The 20,022-nt window shown below is 36.9% G+C and overlaps 1 protein-coding gene across 2 annotated transcripts in view; it reads right to left on the bottom strand.

Moving 5' to 3' along the window:
* The window catches only part of CCDC171 (coiled-coil domain containing 171), a 398,142-nt gene that overhangs the window by 304,358 nt on the left and 73,762 nt on the right, over positions 1-20,022 (bottom strand). For both annotated transcript variants that reach the window (XM_025359528.1, XM_025359526.1), the window contains 2 exons: positions 11,919-12,011; positions 2,881-3,041 (listed from right to left, as the gene is read on the bottom strand). In XM_025359528.1, coding sequence (XP_025215313.1) covers positions 2,881-3,041; positions 11,919-12,011 — 254 coding nt within the window. The remainder of the gene's footprint in view (positions 1-2,880; positions 3,042-11,918; positions 12,012-20,022) is intronic.

The raw sequence follows: 20,022 nt of genomic DNA on the forward strand, positions 1-20,022 counted from the left end.
ATATACATTCCATCTAAAATAATTTCATGCAGGAATGTCTACTGTTATGGAACTATGGACCAAAACTATAACTCTGCAATATAAACACAGCTTTCTTTCTCCTGCCTTTTAGTGAGATCCTGCCTAGGTCTACCTGGCAAGAAACAGAAGCTTAAGAACCTTAACCAATGGCAGGTTCAAGCATGATGAACTGCTACATCAGTTCACAACAGGTAAAACAATATTCTACTTCAAAACTCCACATTCTCAAAGTTGTAAGTTAAAAGTATTATTTACCTTAAAGACCTAAAATCTATCAATTCTCTATGTGGAATACATTAACCAAAACTTAGAACTACTTTGAAACAACAGAATTTTTTTCAGAAATTCAGAATCTTCTTTAAAAAAATATTTAAGAAATTTAAAAAACCTTTCTTAAAGACGATTCTGAAGTATAGTCAGAAGTACAGGCAGAAAATGGAAAATGGAAGTACAGGTAGATCCCTCAAGTCATATCATTCCTTCTTATACTACAGACAGAAGGGGTGGAAGTGGCTTTCATTTCACATACACGGAAAAGGAAGACGGGATGGGAAAACGAAAGTCACAGAAATTTTCAACGATTATTGGGCTTTAACGATTACCTGTCATTATTTATTTATAATATTTAACGTATATTATTATGACAGTTATATACAAATGAAGAAGCGATAAGGGACATTATGTTAAAGCATTAGGAGTGTTAATTAGCTAGTGCCTAGTTGGAATATGTAACCAATGTTTAGAATTGTCAGTTGGTGCTTACTGGAATATTAAACTTGAGTAAAATTTTTCAAGTACCAAAATACAACTAACAGCAAAACAAACTTAAGGAAAAAAACTGCTGTGGGGTCCAGTTAGGAAAGTATATAGGTTAGACTCAGAGCTTAACTGTTAGCAAGTAGGTTAAAATTCCTCCGGTCCAATCTTTATGAGACTCTCTTCTTCAATATCCATGACAGAGAATCATCCACTCTGTGTTTTGAATTTCCCAAGGCAGGGAGTCACTAGTTCCCTGAAAGATGTCTATTATTTCATTGCTAGAAAGCTTTAATTATTGGGAGCTCATTCTGACTTCTTACAGTTTTATTTGTAGGTCCTAATCATTACCTTAAAGCAAAAGTAAATAAATCTTCACTATGTTCCACATAAAAGCCTTTCAAATAGATATGCAGAATATTTGAATACATATTTGAATAAAATCTGAATACATTGAAATATATTAAATGTGCACATTCAAGCAACGGTTCAAAAAAAAATGAGAAATAAGTCAGAATAACATTCACAGAATGTCATTTAAGTCATACTAGAGGAAGCAAGGAAATTCAGTTAACAATTATTGCTTTAAAATATTATAAGTATCATTAATTAAAGAAACCAACATTTTAAAAGAGTTTTAAATTTTTTCAGTCTTTCAGGTACAATCTTCATGGTTTTTGTCACATTCACAAAAATTACCACTATTTAAGTAATACTTTCACTTAAATTAACTCACTTCTTATAATAAATAAAGTCTTTTTTTGTTTGTTTGTTTTTTTGAGACGCAGTCTCCCTCTGTTGCCCAGGCTGGAGTACAATGGCGCGATCTCAGCTCACTGCAACCTCTGCCTTCCAGGTTCAGGTGATTCTCCTGCCTCAGCCTCCCAGGTAGCTGACATTACAGGTGCCCACCACCACACCTGGCTAATTTTTGTATTTTTAGTAGAGACGGGGTTTCACTGTGTTAGCCAAGCTGGTTTCAAACTCCTGAACTCAAGTGATCTACCAGAGTTGGCTTCCCAAAGAGCTGGGATTACAGGCATGAGCCACCGTGCCCAGCCAATAAAGCATTTTAAAAGAAATCTTTATACTGTAGCTACAAATGGAAAATCATTATCTACTTGCCATAAATAGAAACTAAGATTAAAATATAATTCTAATATGCCAGTGTATTATCATGCCACAAACAAATAGTAGTATGAATTTCACCCTCTGGGGCAAAATGGTTTAAAATGTCTACTATTGACTTATTTTTGGAAACATATGAATGCATTATAAACTTCTTAAAGCATTTCACAGAATTTTGAAGATGAAAGGCTTTTGAACTGAAAAAGGTTAAAATCAGTAGGAGTCAGAAAGATTTTAATTCTGCCACTTAGGAGCTATATGTCCTTACTCTGGCTAAGCCTCAATTTCCACATCTGTAAAAGAGATTTTTAAAAGTACCTTCCTCATAGGGTGTTAGACAAATGAAACGATGCAGTGCTATGTATGTAGTGAGTCACAAATGCATGTTAGCCACTAGTAGCAGTATTACTGCTATTATTATTATTTCTGTAGTTTGAGAAAATGTCAAATATTATCCATCTTCATATAGACCATTTTACGTGGCTTAGAAATCTTAGCCCCAGATCTTAGCCTTAGATCATAGCTCACTTCAGCCTTGAACTCCTGGGCTCAGGTGATCCTCCCACCTCAGCCTCTTGAGTAGCTGGGGCTACACGTGCACACCACTATACCCAGCTAATTTTTTTATTTTTTTGTAGAGACGAAGTCTCACTATGTTGCCCAAGCTGGTCTTAATACTTAAAGATATTGCATTACATCAATCATATAATACAAACTACATTAATATATTTACTTCCTAGTATATTACTCAATTTCTTGGGCTACTTGGAATATAATATACTTCAACATCCAAAAGAGCATTTCCATTTTTACCTATACAGGAAAGTATAGTTATGTTTTATGAAGTCACTTACCCCAATCTACCACAGACATTAATGGGAGCTATATCAAAAATACATAGTATACATTCATATTTTACATAGCTTTTATAAAATCTTTATGTTAATTTAGAGAATTTTACAGTAGAATACTTACAAATTTAGTTTTGCAAAGCTCTCTTGTGCATTATGCTTTTCTCGCTCATATGCACTTTCAACTTCTTTGAATTCATTCTTGATCATTTCCAAATCAGCAACAGCTTCTGCTTGACTGGCCTTTTCTACTTGCAAAGCTCCTTCAAGGTCTCGAATCCGTAACTACCAGATGACAGACAAGTAATTAAATCAAGCTAAGAAATGCTAGCATCAATCTTAAATTGAGTAGAATACTTTGACAGTAACAGATTATCATTCATCCAAGCACTTCTTTCTGTTTTGGCTTAAAAAAGAAAAATAAACAAACAAAAGACAGTTTATTCCCTTTCTCAATATGTTTAAATAAAAAGAGAAAGAGTGGAAGAATGAAGACAAGAGTTAACTGTATTATGAAAGATAGGCTGGTACAATATAACCCATTCTATCAAAGAAAAATAGATATGTAGATACAACTCAATCTAAATTTTCAAAGTTTCAAATTTTTACCTACTAATCCATTCAGATACTTCTTTTATAAAATATAATAAATTAAATGTTTGGGTTTTTTAAGAGACAAGGTCTCACTTTGTCACCCAGGCTGAAGTGCAGTAGTGTGATCATAGCTCACTGTAGCCTTGAATTCCTGGGCTCAAGTGATCCTCCCACCTCAGCTTCTCAAGTAGCTGGGACTACAGGTGCACGCCATCATACCCAGTTAATTTTTTTTACTTTTTGTAGAGATGGGGTCTTGCTATGTTGCCCGGGCTGATCTTGAACTGCTAGCTTCAAGTGATCCTCCCACCTTAGCCTCCCAAAGCACTGAGATTACAGGCATAAGCCACCGCTCCTGGCCTGGTTTTTGAAAACTAAAGGGAAGTATTCTTCCTCTAAGAAACATTATAACATGAGTATCTCTATAAGCCTAAGAAATTTAATAGATCTTTTTATTCTTATATATAGATTATAATGGATTTCTTACTATAGAAAAGTGATGTTCTTATTGTCAAACAACACTATTTGACTGAAATATTTATGGTTATAGTGATTTGGTATCTGGGATTCACTTCAAAATAGTCTGGAGGCAGCCGGCACCTGTAGTCCCAGCTACTCAGAAGGCTGAGGAGGAAGATCCCTTGAGCCAGGGAGTCCGAAGCTGCAGTGGGCCATGATTGCACCACTGCACTCCAGCCTGGTTAACAGTGAGACATTCCCTCAAAATAAAAAATAAAAAAAAATTTTAAAGTCTGAAAGTGGAAGAGTTCTAGGAGGTAAGAGATAAAAACCATTGACGTGAGGTAAGTATTGAAGCTGGGCGATGGGTATGTGGGAAGTTCATTTTACTATTTCACTTTTGCATACACTTGAAATTCTACATAAAAAGACATTTTAAAACTATATTCCCAGGCCGAGGTGGGCAAATCACCTGAGGTTGGGAGCTCGAGACTAGACTGACCAACATGGAGAAACTCCGTCTCTACTAAAAAAATACAAAATTAGTCGGGCGTGGTGGTGCTTGCCTGTAATCCCAGCCACTAGGGAGGCTGAGGCCGGAGAATCACTTGAATCTGGGAGGCGGAGGTTGCAGTGAGCCGAGATCGCGCCACTGCACTCCAGCCTGAGCAACAAGAGCGACACTTCGTCTCAAAAAAAAAAAAAAAGAAAAAACAAACCATATTCCCTGTGTCCACCAACCATAGGATGAATAAACAAGTTCATTCCAACAAAACAATTATATATAGCTGTAAAAAGGCTACAAAACAACTCGTGCGTGTGTGTGTGTGTGTGTGTGTGTGAATTTAAGGGCCTACAGGCCAAGCACAGTGGCTCATGCCTATAACCCCAACCCTCTGGGAGACTGAGGCGAGCGGATCATTTGAGCTCAAGAGATTGAGACCAGCTTGGGAAACATGGTAAAACCCCATGTCTACAAAAATTACAAAAATTAGCTGGGAGTGGTGTCACGCCCTTGTAGTGCCGGCTACTTGGGGGACAGAGGCAGGCAGATCACTTGAGCTGGGGAAGTCAAGGCTGTAGTGAGCCAAGATCGCACCACTGCACCCCAGCCTGGGTGACAGAGCAAGACCCTGTCTCAAAAATAAATAAATTAAGGTGTAAAACTGCAGTTTTGTTACATGGATATATTGCATAGTGGTGAAGTCTGGATTTTTAGTGTAACCAACACCCAATAGTTTACACTGTACCCATTAAATATCCCTTAACTCCATTTCCAGCCTCCCACCCTTTTGAGTCTCCAGTGACCATTAATCTATATTCTATGTCCATATGTAAACATTATTTAGCTCCCAATTCTAAGTGAGAACATGTGGTATTTGACTGTGTCTGCGTTGTTTCACTTAAGATAATGGCCTCCAGTTCCATCCATGTTGCTGTAAAATACACGAGTTTATTCTTTTTTCAAAACAACTATTAAAAATTATCTATGTAGTTCTCCACATAGTGTTCAAGAACAATGTATTGCTGATATATGTTGAAAATAGCAGGTTCCACATCAGTGTATATAGTATGCTACATTTGGGGTAAATAAGTGAAAAGAATAAAAATAAGCAGGCAGGAAGGTAGAGGAATGGGAAGGACAAGAATGAAAGCAAGAACTCTCAATCTAATATTGTTTTAATTTTTGAACTCTGTGGATAGTTCACCTTTGCAGAAAATAAAGTTTAAAAGAAAAAGAGTTTTTTAGAAAATAGTTTAGGCCGGGCGCGGTGGCTCAAGCCTGTAATCCCAGCACTTTGGGAGGCCGAGACGGGTGGATCACGAGGTCAGGAGATCGAGACCATCCTGCCTAACACGGTGAAACCCCGTCTCTACTAAAAAAAAATACAAAAAACTAGCCGGGCGAGGTGGCGGGCGCCTGTAGTCCCAGCTACTCGGGAGGCTGAGGCAGGAGAATGGCGTGAACCCGGGAAGCGGAGCTTGCAGTGAGCTGAGATCAGGCCACTGCACTCCAGCCTGGGCGACAGAGTGAGACTCTGTCTCAAAAAAAAAAAAAAAAAAATAGTTTAAAGAAGGGGTGGGGAGAGAAAAAAAACGCTTCACATTAGTCAGAAAATGGGTTTTAGAAACATAAAACTTGGGTTTGACGCTGTCCAAACATGACAGATATTAGAATAAAACAAACCAACAAAACTCGGGCTGAATCCCAGATCTACAAAATTAACTTTGGGCATATTACTAAAACTCCAAATACTTGAGGCTTCTTATCTATAAATAGTGAATAATAATAATGTCATCTAGACTATCTACTTGGCGGGGTGGCTACAAGGATCTAATGAAGCAATTTGTTGTTGTTGTTGTTGTTGAGATGGAGTCTCGCCGTGTCCCCCAGGCTGGAGTGCAGTGGTGTGATCTCGGCTGTCTGCAACCTCCACCTCCTAGGTTCAAGCGATTCCCCTGACTCAGCCTCCTGAGTAGCTGAGATTGTAGGTGCCTGCCACCACGCCCAGCTAATTTTGGTAATTTTTTTAATAGAGACGGGGTTTCATCATGTTGGCCAGCCTGGTCTCAAACTCCTGACCTCCAGTGATCTGCCTGCCTCAGCCTCCCAAAGTGCTGGGATTACAGGTGTGAGCCACCGTGCCTGACTGGCAATGTTTATTTAACCAATATTTATTAAGTACTTAATACATGCCAGTCAATATCCTAATGCTCAAGATATATACAATAATCATGAAACTACACAGTCTTAGCTCTTGAGGAGCTCATAGGCTTTAAGAGAACATAGACTGCAAAATGATATAGTATATCCTTCCTGTGACAGAGGTATGCACAAAGGTCCTGAATTCAGAGAAAAGTTATGGAACTCTGTGTGAGGCAAGCCTCATAGGAATGGCAACACACAACCTGAGTTAGGAAAGATAAACTCACCAGGAAACAAAGCCTAAGACGCCATGAAAATGTTTCAACATTAATCCATAAAAATGATAATAACCAGAATTCTTTTTAATTATCCAAAATTTCTGGAATAATTGAAATGTTTATTCTTTTTTCAGGGGGGAGAGGGAGGTGGGGACAGAGTCTCACTCTGTCACCCAGGCTGGAGTGCAGTGGCACGATCTCAGCTCACTGCAACTTCCACCTCCCAGGCTCAAGCAATTCTCATGCCTCAGCCTCCAGTGTAGCTGGGACTACAGGCATGCGCCACTACACCCAGCTAATTTTTGTATTTTTAGCAGAGACAGGGTTTCGCCACATTGGCCAGACTGGTCTGGAATTCCTGGCCTCAAGTGATCCGCCCGCCTCAGCCTCCCAAAGTGCTGGGATTACAGGTGTGAGCCACTGCACCTGGCATGAAATGTTTATTCTTACACTAAAGTAAGGAAGTAAAATAGATAGGTAGATACAACTCGATTTAAATTTTGTAACTGTACCCCTTAAATTCTATTTTTCTTTGATATTATGTCTAAATCCAATGTTTGTAAGTCAAATAGTAAATCTGGGAAATATTTTCTTCTTGTCTACATTGCTACCTTCTGTTAGAAAATAAGCACCCTCAATCACAAATGGTAAACCAATCAATTGAAAGAAAATCAGACTACAAAATAACAAATTTGAGTCAGCTCTTTTAAGTCTGCTTTCTCATTTTTATGCCAAAGTATACAAACAAACTTAATAACAGATCTCAAATACATATTCAACAGTAGTTTATAAGATGGTGATTAGTTACAGCTACTTAGTACTCTCCATCAAACTACTCTGAAACTGAATGGTTTTAGATGTACCTCATTGAAAATATTTGTAAATATTTATAGATTTATGATTCAAATAAAAACTTTTCATTTTTTCTAAGTCATAGCACTGAGATATCAAATATTAATTTTAAACCATATAAGTAAAAAATAGGTAATAATTTTCATATTTATAGTAATTAACTATATATTCCCAGGGATATATCACAACTACAATGAAAAACCTAACTTTGAAATTATGTTTTTTTCATGAATTTAAAACTTCAGCCTATTAGTAAAAAGTCAAAAAACAGCATGTTAAGATGCTGATGAGGCTGCTGAGAAAAGGAAATGTTTATATATTGTTGGTGGGAACGTAAATTAGTTCAGCCACTGTGGAAAGTGAAATGGAGATTTCTCAAAGAACTTAGAACTACCATTTGACCCAGCAATCCCATTACTGGGTACATATCCAAAAGAAAATAAATCATTCTACCAAAAAAACACATGCACTTTTATGTTCATCACAGCACTATTCACAATACCAAAGACATGGAATCAGCGCAGGTGCTCATCAATCAACGATGGATTAGATAAAGAAAATATGGTACATATACACCATGGATTACTAGGCAGCCACAAAAAAGAACAAAATCATGTCCTGTGCTGCAACATGGATGCAGCTGGAAGCCCTTATCCTAAGCAAATTAACACAGGAACAGAAAACCAAATACCGCATATTCTCACTTATAAGTAGAAGCTAAACACTGGATAACTGTGGACATAAAGATGACAGCAATATACACTGGGGACTACTAGAGGGAAGAGGGCAGGAAGGGGGTAAGAGTTGAAAAATTAACGATTGGGTACTATACTCAATACCTGGCTGACAAAATCAATCATGCACCAAACCTTAGCATTAGGCAATATATCCAGGTAACAAACCACACATATACCCCCAGAATCTAAAATAAAAGCTGAAATCATAAAAAGAAACAAAAAAAAGAAAAGAAAAGAAAAGAAAAAGAAAACTTCAGTCTTATTACTTATTGATGCCATTCTGGGGACCTGAGCTTTTTTTTTTTTTTTTTTTTTTTGAGACAGAGTCTCGCTCTGTCACCCAGGCTGGAGTGCAGTGGCTGGATCTCAGCTCACTGCAAGCTCCGCCTCCCGGGTTCACGCCATTCTCCTGCCTCAGCCTCCCGAGTAGCTGGGACTACAGGCGTCTGCCACATCGCCCGGCTAGTTTTTTGTATTTTTTTAGTAGAGACGGGGTTTCACCGTGTTAGGCAGGATGGTCTCGATCTCCTGACCTCGTGATCCACCCGTCTCGGCCTCCCAAAGTGCTGGAATTACAGGCTTGAGCCACCGCGCCCGGCCTGACCTGATCTTAAAGAAAAGTATACAAGTTTGCTTTAGCAGACATGCTCGAATATAAGGATCTGAGAATTTTAGGTAAAAAGAACATTTCATTAAAGACAAAAGTAAAAACATAAATTTTAATCAAAATCTTTACAAATATAGTTGCATCTTGCATTAGGAGTTATTTAAACAATAAGGTAAAACACTATAAATTGTATTAATTAAAATAAGATAGGAAAAAAGTCTAAGTCTTTTAAAATGTAAATTAAGTAATTTAGACATATTAAAAGCAGTAGCTTTTAATATAAGTAGCTTTTGATGTAGATATCAAATCTAAGTTTTAGAAAAATAACTCTGGTAACTAATACTGGCAAATAAAGTAAGGGAGTGGTGATAGGAGGTTGGGTGAAGAGATAATAAACACCTAAATCAAGGCAATAACTTTTTTAAGTCTAAATTAGTTTTAATCTATCTGCTTAAAGCTACTTTTCATTTACTGATTTTGGCAATCCCACCATCCTCCTTGATATGAAATTCAAGAGCACAAATAAAGTGAGATGATTTTCAAACTTGCTAAAGCCAAATAAGCTTAAAACTACTTTTTCTTCTGGAAATAAGTGTATATATTTTATTTTCATACAGTCTATTACATTTGTTCACAAAGTAGTGCTCAAACGTACTGGCCAGCTAAATAACATGAAATAAGAACATCGTAACAGTTTATACTGAGAATCTAAGTTCATAAAGATACTTTCTACCTTCCTAGATTTAAGCAAACAAAAATACTATTATAGGTATATAATCTTCATTAAAATTAATCTCTTTAACAGAAGCATAAAAAATACCATATTAGATTTTAAAGCATATTATCAAAATGCTGAGAAAACATTTAAGCAAAAAGTCATAATTGTCTATTAAATATTAAAATCAAAAAAGTAGCAGTTCCAACAAATCTCCTCCTACCTAATTTCCTTAACTTTCCTAACACTGGCAAACTGGTTGATCCAAGATAAGCTACCAGCAGGTGCTTGAGAGAATATAAAGAAAGGAACTGTTCACAAAAAAGCAGAATGACAAGAGTAAATGTACATTGTTCAGGTGACTTTGCATGACCATATCCTCAAAGGGCACTATGAACCTCTAAACTACTCCTCAAAGTCAACATGTTCAAAACTTACCATTGTCTCTCTTCAGACTTCAGAGTTTGACAGTCAACTGCATCTGCCTACTTTCACACATATTGCAGACCTTGGTGTTCTCTTCTATTGCTCTTCCCCTCACACTGCAAATTTGTTACCTAAAATCATGCATTCTCAGTTTGTCCCCTGTATCTTTCCAATCACTGCTATTACCAATTACCATAAACTGGCAACTTAAAATGACATAAATGTATTATCTTACAGTCTATCAGAAGTCTGAAATGGGTCTTCTGGTGCTAAAGTCACAGTGTCAGCAAGGCCCCATTCCTTCTGGAGACTCTAGGGAAGAAATCTTATCTTGCCTTTTCCAATTTCTGGAGGCCACCCACATTCCTGGGCTCATCGTGGCTTACTCTGATCTCTGCTTCTGTCATCACATCTCTGTTTCTGACTGTGACCCTCCTGCCAGGACTCTTATGATTACATCAGTCTCAACTAGATAAACTGGGACAAACTCCCATCTCAAGATCCTCAAATAAATCACATCTGCAAAGTCCTATCTGCCATGTAAGGTAACATATTCACAGGTTCTGAGGATAAGGACAGATGTGGACATCTTTGAGGGACTATTATTCTGACACAGGAGCCCTTCTTTCCATTGCTACAGTTATTGCCTTGATTCAGGTGTTCATCATCTCTTCAACCAGTCTCCTATCTCCACTCCCTTCCTTTATCTACCAATATGGTACCAGAGCCATTTTCTTAAACTTAGATTTCATATCTGTGTGTCCCAAAAGCTGCAGTGGCTTTCCACTGCTTTCAAAATAAGTCTAAGTTTCTTAGCATGAAAAAAGACTTTCATAATTAGTCTTCATCATGCCTTTCCACCATTATCTCCAAACTTTTCCCAAAGCTCTACCACTCAACAATGCAAGTATTTCTCAAAAGGAAACAAGTACATTCTTATTTAGTGGCTTTATCCAAGCAGTTGTTTAGAACAGTGGTCAGTAAACATTTTCTGTAAAGGGCCACAGAGTAAATATTTGTTTTTGTGGACCATAGGTCTGTCTCGACAAGCAGCCATAAACAATATGTAAACAAATGGGCATGGCTATCTTCTAATAAAACTTTACAGAAACAGGCTGCAGGTCAGACTTGGCCCATGGGCAGTAGTGTGCCAACCCCTAATAAAGTGTTCTGCTCTCACTTCTCTTAGAAATTCCTTCTCATTCTCTAAGGCATAGCAAAAAGGATAGTTTCCTTAGGAGGCCTCCATTTAATTCCCCTCCCAGATTTAATCCTTTTCTTTATTATATTCCCATTGTATTTCAGTATTTTGTACATCTATGTAAGCATCTATATATCTGGAGATAGATATTTAGTATCTCTGGTAACGAAATGTAAGTTACAAAAGGAGTTCATTCATCTTTACACCTTCAGCTCTTAATACAGTGCATAGGATATGCACTCAATAAATAACATGCATGTTTTTTCAATGTTCTCAAAAAGAAATTCATCCCACCGCTGTTGGGAAAAAGGACACTCTAATCCGCAAATTTCTTTGTAGACTGCCAGATAAGTTCTCTGTCACTACTACCCCACTCTGCCACTGTAGCACAAAAGCAGCTATGGACAAGACAAAACTTCATGAGAACAGACAGTGGGTGAGACCTGGTAGGCTGTAGTGTGCCAACTCCTCCACTAAGGTAGTATATCTCAACTGTATGCTAACCTTATATACAATGATGAGTGTCATCATAATATGTGACCCATTCTCAATGCACACCTTAGTTCTCTGAACATAGTGCTGTTTTTCCCAGCTGTTATAACACAAATTAAGAAAATGCAGGCCAAAATATTTGTTTACATTTTACCTGAATAATTTCAGAATTAAATTTTGATTCCAAATGCGCTGCTCTTTCTGCTTCAATGTTTTCTTCTAATTTCCTCACTCTAAGAGTAGTTGCCTGAAAACAAAAGTTTAAATTCATGAACATTGGTATTTAAAGAAGATACGGATCACTACAGTCCAGAATGATAATTAACACTTTAGATTAGTGGACCTGCAGCCTCATTTCTTTTTCTTTGCAAGAACGCAATGTAAAATTCACACTCAGGAAGAATGTGCCAGAGCTTGCTTTTTTTTCTTTACACTTTATTGAGGTATAACTTATATATAATAAGCTACACACAGTGAAAATATACTTTTTGATAAATTTTTATACACACACACAAACACGTACACATCCATTAAATCACTGCCACAATCAATATAGGAAACATTTCCATCACTCTTAAAAGATACCTTATGTCTCTTGGTAATGCCTTCCTCCAGCCCTCACCACCCCACCACATACCCAAGTAATCACAAATCTACTTTTTGTCACTATAGAGCAGTTCGTATTTTCTGGAGTTGTCTATAAACTGAATCATATATTATGCTTTCTATTGCCAGGCTTCTTTCCCCTTACATAATTATTTTGACACCTATCCATGTGGTTGTATGCATCAACAGTTCATTCATTCTCATTGTTAAATATTGTTCCATTTTGTTAATAGACCACAACTGGTTTATCTGTTCACCTACTGATGGACATTTGAGTTGTTTCCAGTTTAGACAATTACAAATAAAACTACTATGAGCATTTGCGAGCAAGACTTTGTAAAGACACACACTTTCATTTCTCTGGGGTAAACAATGAAGAATGGAATGAATGGGTCCAATGATAGGTACATATTGAATTTTTTCTTTTTCTTTTCTTTTTTTTGAGACAAGTCTCGCTCTGTTGCCTAGGCTGGAGTGCAGTGGCGCCATCTAGGCTTACTGCAAGCTCTGCCTCCCAGGTTCACACCATTCTCCTGCCTCAGCCTGCTGAGTAGCTGGGACTACAGGCACCCGCCACAACGCCCGGCTAATTTTTTGTATTTTTAGTAGAGATGGGATTTCACCGTGTTAGCCAGGATGGTCTCAATCTCCTGACCTCATGATCCGCCCGCCTCGGCCTCCCAAAGTGCTGGGACTACACGCATGAGCCACGGCACCCAGCCATATTGAATATTTTAAGAAACTGCCACACTGTTTTCCAAAGTGACGGTGCCAACTTACATTCCTAACAGCAATATATGAAATGTTCCTTTGTTCCACATCCTCACCAACACTTGGCATGATCATTTTTTGTTTTTGGTTTCTTGAGGTTTTACAGACAATCAAATAGGCATGTAGTAGTTACCTCATTTTAGTTTTAATTTGCATTTCCCCAATAACTAATGACACTGAGCATCTTTTCATGTACCTATTTGCCAACTGTGTATCTTCTTTGATGAAGTATATGTTCAAATATTTTCACCATTTTTTAATTGGGCTGTTTATTTTCATATTACTGAGCTTTAAAAGTTCATTATACAATCTGAAAACGTGTCCTTTGTTAGATATATGTTTTCAAATATTTTCTCCCAGTCTACGTCCTGTCTTTTCATTCTCTTAACAGTATTACTTGCAAAGCAAAAGTTTCCATATGATGAAGTCTAATTTATCAGTTTTTCAGGCAAGAGCCAGTTTCTGGCCAGAGCAGAAGTCAAGATCTTTATTTTTGAATACAATTTCTGTTGAGAAAATGCAACCCTGGGAAGTAGCGGATTACTAGTCCCAAAGAGAGAATTGGTCATGACCAACAATCTGTTGGGGGCAGAAAAACAGAACTATGGGAACACCCAGCATGGCTCAAGATAACGGTAGCAAAGAAAAGTCATGCCTAGAGTCCTGTCTGTCAATGGGGCAGTTCAATGGGGACAGAGAAAGGCATTACTAATTTGCTTTCCCTTCCTAGATGAAATGTGGGAAAAAAATAAATTAGTATTTATTATATTAACTAAACCATTTAGCCTAAGCCAAGTTTTTTTAAATGTTCAACTTGATTAATCTGATTTTCCTTCTCTTCCACCATTTCTTTTTGTTTACAGACAAAGATGGTAATGGATCACAATGAAAAGAAGTATAAATAAAAACTGAATAATCCACAAACTAATCAAGCAGTCTATGAATAACTAAGAAATGACTATACGTCTTTCTGGGCAAATCATTCCCATAATAATTATCATAATGCAGAGCATAAACACAAACATCCCTTCTTCTCTAGAGGCCTTTGTAGATGCACCTAGTTCTGACAGCCTTCACAGTCATGGAATAATTCTGCTTTGGGATATAATCACTCTGTGTTTTGCAAACATGAAATGCACAAAATATTCTTTTACAATGAACTATTTGCTTTATTTAGATTCTACAATCTATTAAAAATATTTCTTAATGAGCTATTATACTAGAAAATAGTTTTGTTTTTTTTTACAGGAAGCAATAATTCCAAATATGATCCTTTTGGGTCTCAAGATAATTTAAATCCAAAGGATAAAATAATACTTTGAGTAAAATCTGACATTTATAACTTACGCTACTCGAGTATTTAAAAATAACAGGCATTCTGCTGAAAGGTGAAACTAGTAAATATTCACAGTTTTATCTGAAGACTCAAAACACCCTGAAAACCAGTAAATGAGGACATTTGGATATTTGATGTAACTAAGGAATTATTATTACTTTTTTAGGTGTGATAATGATTAGTATTTTTTTAAACCCCTATCTTTGGGCCAGGCACAGTGGCCCCCATCACTTTGGGAAGCTGAGGACTGCTTGGGGCCAAGAGTTTGAGACCAGCCTGGGCAACAGAGAAAGATTCCATGTCTACAAAAAAATTAACTAAATAAATTTTTTTAATTAATAAATAAAATAAACCCTTATCTTTTAAAAAATACATACTAAAGTGTTCAGGGATGAAACTATATAATGTCTAGATATGGTTTAAAATAATCAACCCAGGAGTTAGGGGTGAGGGTTGGTGTTCATAAAATAAGATTGGTCATAAGCTGATAACTGTTGAAGCTAAATGATAGGCACATGGGGGTTCACTGCAATATTCTTTCTACTTTCATATATGTGTGAAATTTTCCATATTGAGAAACATTTTTTAAACAACAAAAGCAAAATTATTAAGGTTAAGGGGGAAGTATGGCAATGGTATCATTATTTACCCAATTAACAAAATTAGGCCAGGCACAGTGGCTCACACTTGTAATCCCTGCACTTCGGAAGGCCAACTCGGGCAGATCACTTGAGCCCAGGAGCCCAAGGCCAGCCTGGGCAACATGATGAAGCCCCAACTCTACAAACAAAAAAAAATACAAAAATTAGTCAGGCATTGTGGTGCGCACCTGTAGTCCCACCTACTTGGGAGGCTAAGGTGGGAGGATCTCTTGAGCCCAGGAAGTCAAGGCTGCAGTGAGCTGTCATCGTGCCACTGCACTCCAACCCAGGCAACAGGAATGAGACCCTGTCTAAAAAATCTTAAGTTTAATATTTTGACAATGACAACAACAAAAAAACATTAGAATGAATTATTTCATGACTAAACAGAAAAAGTAAATGGGAAGGGGGAGTTTAACTCAATCTATTCCTATCTATATTGCTGACGTGATAAGGCAAATAAAATATTCCCCGCATAGTCACTTTTTTCCCACCCTTCTCAAAAAATGTTTCCACAGAATACCAGTCCCACAGGATGTTGTTAGCTATTATATAAAAAAGCAATTTCATCATCAGAAGCATGTGAGAAACACAAGATTAAAACCAAACAATTTTCCTTACTAAAGACTTCTCAAAACGTTAACATGACAATCTTGAAAAAGAAGAATAAAGATGGAAGACATATGTCATAAATGCAAATCTCACTACAAAGCTACAGTGATCAGTCGAGCATGGTGGCTCATGCCTGTAACCCCAGCACTTTGGGAGGCTGAGGCCGGCAGACAGCTTGAGCCCAGGAGTTCAAGACCAGCCTGGGCAACATGGTGAAACCCTGTCTCTATCAAAACAAAAAGAAAAAACAAAAATTAGCCAAGTGTGGTGTTGGCCACCTACAATCCCAGCTACAAGGGAGGCTTAAGGTGAGAGAATGGCTTGAGCCTGGGAGGCAAAGGTTGCAGTAAGCAAAGACTGAGCCACTGTACTTCAACCTGGATGACAGAGCCAGACTCTGTCTCAAAAAAAAAAAAAAGCTACAATAATCAAAACAATGTGGTACCAGCAAAAGGATAGACATATAGATTCATATAGATCCACTGAAAGGAACTGACAGTCCAGAAATAAACTCATGATTGGGTGGTCAATTTATTTTTGACAATGGTGCCATGACTACTCAATGGAAAAGATTCTTTTCATTAAATAATGTTGAGACAATTGGATATACATAGGCAAAAGAATAAATTTGGATCCCATACCTCATATCATATACAAAAATAAATTCTAAATGGATCAATGACCTAAATTTATGAGCTAAAAACCATAAAACTCTTAGAAGAAAACATAGGGGTAAATCTTCATAGTCTAGGCAACATAGTGAAACCTTGCCTCTACAAAAAAATAAACAAAATTAGCCAGGTGTGGTGAGGGACACTTATGGTTCCAGCTACTTGGGAGGCTAAAGTGGAAAGGAAGGCTTGGGTCCAGGAGGTTGAGACTTCAGTGAGCTGAGATCATGCCACTGCACTCCAGCCTGGGCAACAAAGCAAGACCCTGTCTCAAAAAAAACCCAAAAACCTTCATGACCTTAGATTTGGCAATGGATTCTTAGATAGTAAAGCACAAGCATGCATAAATAAATAAATAAATAAATAAATAAATAAATAACATTAAAAACTTATCACAACACTATTCACAATAGCAAAGATACGGAATCAACTTACGTATCCATCAACAAATGAATTAAGAAAGTGGGTTATATATACACACAATGGAATACTAGTTGGCCATAAAAAAAGACTGAAATCCTGTCGTGTGCAGCAATATGAATGGAACTAGAGGTCATTATGTTAAGTAAAATAAGCCAGGTACAGAAAGACAAATACCACATGTTCTCACTCATATGTGACAGCTAAAACAGTTAATCTCAGCGGGGCATGGTGGCTCATGCCTGTAATCCTAGCACTTTGGAAGGTTAAGGTGAGAGGATTGCTTGAGCTCAGGAGTTCAAGACCAGTCTGAGCAAAATCTCTATAAAAAAGTGAGACCCCATCTCTATTAAATAAAAAAAAAAAGTATAGGCCAGGTGCGGTGGCTCACGCCTGTAATCCCAGCACTTTGGGAGGCCAAGGCGGGTGGATCACCTGAGGTTCAAGACCAGCCTGGCCAACATGGTGAAACCCCGTCTCTACTAAAAATACAAAAATTAGCTGGGCCCTGTGGCAGGCACCTGTAATCCCAGTTACTCAGGAGGCTGAGGCAGGAGAATCACTTGAACCCAGGAGGCAGAAGGTGCAGTGAGTGGAGATAGTGCCACTACACTCCAGCCTGGGTGACAGACTGAGACTTCGCCTCAAAGAAAAAATAAAAAAAAAAATATATATATATATATATAATTTTAAAAGTTAATCTCAAGGAGGTAGAGAGTAGAATGATAGTTAGGATAGTTATCAGAGGCTGGAAAGGGTGTCGGGGTGTGGGTGGCAGGGCAGAGAGATTGACTAATGGGTACAAACATACAGTTAGATAGAAGGAATAAGTTCTAACGTTCAATAGCAGAGTAGGATGACAATAGTTAACAACAATGTATTGTATATTTCAAAATAGCTGGAAGAGAGATCTTGAAATATTCCCAACACATAGAAATGATCAATGTTCAAGATGATGGACAGCCTAACTACTGACTTGATAATTTCATTCTATGCACATAACAAAATATCACATGAACCTCATAAATATGTATACATTTTATGTAACAATATAAAATTAAAACTAAAAGACAAAAAACTTATGTGTATCAAAGGACTTTATTAGGAAAATGAAAAGATAACCGAAAGAATGGGAAAAAATACTTATAAATCATATATCTGAGCATGGTCTAGTATACAGAATAAAAAAAGAACTCATACGATAAAAAGACAACTCAAAATATGAGTATAGGACTTAGATGTTTGTCTAAAAAAGATATGTAAATGACCAATAACTACATGAAATGATGCTCAACACTATTAGTCATTGGGGAAATGAAAATTAAAAACACGAAGAGATACCTTCGCACCCACTAGATGGCTATAATTTAAATAACAGAAAATATTGGAAAAATATTAGAAAACCTGAAAACCTCATATATTACTCACACGAACGTAAAATGGTTTGGCTGCTGTGGAAAACAGCTTGGCAGCTGCTCAAAAAAATTAAACATAGAGTTACCATATGACCCAGCAATTCCAGTCCCATATATTTACCCAAGAGAAATGAAAATAGGTTCAAAAAATTATGCACAAAAGTTTATAGCAGCATTTTTCAGAATAGCCAAAGGTGGAATGCACCCAAATGTCCATCAACCGATGAATGAACAAACAAGATGTTGTGAATCCATACAATGGAATATTATCCAGCAAGAAAATGGAATGAAGTACCAATAAATGTGATACCATGGATTAACCTTGAAGACATATATAAAAGAGTAAAAGAAGTCAAATACAAAAGACCACATCCTGTATGATTTCATTTATAAGAACTGTCCAAAAGAGGCAAATCCGGAGACAAAAAGTATATTAAGTGGTTGCAGGAGGATAGGGGAGAAGGAGAGACAGAAAGGGCAGTAACTGCTAATGAATATGAAGTTTCTTAGTGGGGTGATGAAAATGCTCTGGAATTAGATAGTGGTAATAGTTGCACAGTGTAGTGAATATATTAAAAGCATTGAATTGTATACTTTTAAAGGGTGAGTTTTATGATATGTGAACTATATCTTAATTAAAAAATAAAGAATCTCTGACTTGAATGTCCGGAAGGGACAGCTCCCAACTTAAGCTTCTGATTCTCATTGTGGAAAAAAAGTTATTTCTAAATGCTGACTTTGAATCCCTAGAACAAGGGTCCCCCAGAAGTTGTAGGTATAAAGCATGATGCATACTGTAGCAGAGAAATTCTTATGTTTAGCCCACACCAGAATGAGCATTATCCTAGGGGGGCCCAATGCTAATTTTTTCTTTAAAAAAACTTACACTCCACAGGATAAAGTTCTTGCCCTTAAAGAACTGAAGTCAGTTTTCTCAGTACCCAGTATACTCATTTTAGTTTCTGTAAGTCAGATAAAAGTCCAGCCTATCACAAGGAAATAGCCCATAGGATTGAGAATAAATGATTTTAAAAGCTAGTAAAGGAACAAAACTCACAAACCACCACTAAAGAACTTACTCATGTAACCAAACACCACTTGTTTCCCAAAAACCTATGGAAATAAAAATTTTTTAAAAAGCAAGTAAAGGGCACAGAGAGAAAAGAAACCAGGATAACAATGTTAAAATATTTTCTCAGATTCCAAAAAGCATATATGTTTCTCTATCAAAATGATACTCATATATTTTGTTAAAATGCAGAATATTCAGTGATTCTGTAATGAATCAACAATTCAAGTTTTCACTTCTTGTATATATATTAATTAGTTAATTAATGATCTGGTTTTCACTCCAAAAATCAAGAAGTTCTGTTTTTCCTGCTTAGAGCAAAACACAGGGGGTCGAAATAATCAACTGGAGATCACGTAGTTATTTTCACAGCTTCTCACTTTAAATGAAATGTCAGAAAATTATAAGATGCTTATTATTACTGAAACTATCAATTACTCAGTGAGGACGGCAAAAAATCTTCAAATCTTTAAACAAACTCTTTCCAAGAGGAGTTTGTTGATAGACGTAATTAAATTTAAACCTCTTAATAATTTTTTTAAATCTTCTAGTCCAATGAATTAATTCTCAAATCCAGCAGAGGGTGCTAGAGGAACATCAACATGCTGCTCAAAATAATTTTTTCCAATACCACCTAAGAGAACTAGTGTAACATTCATAAACTGTGTCACAGGCATTCAATCCTAATGTAATCAACAAAGAAAGGGCAGAAAGCAG

This window comes from Theropithecus gelada, chromosome 15, assembly GCF_003255815.1.
Source record: "Theropithecus gelada isolate Dixy chromosome 15, Tgel_1.0, whole genome shotgun sequence".
NCBI lineage: Eukaryota > Metazoa > Chordata > Mammalia > Primates > Cercopithecidae > Theropithecus > Theropithecus gelada.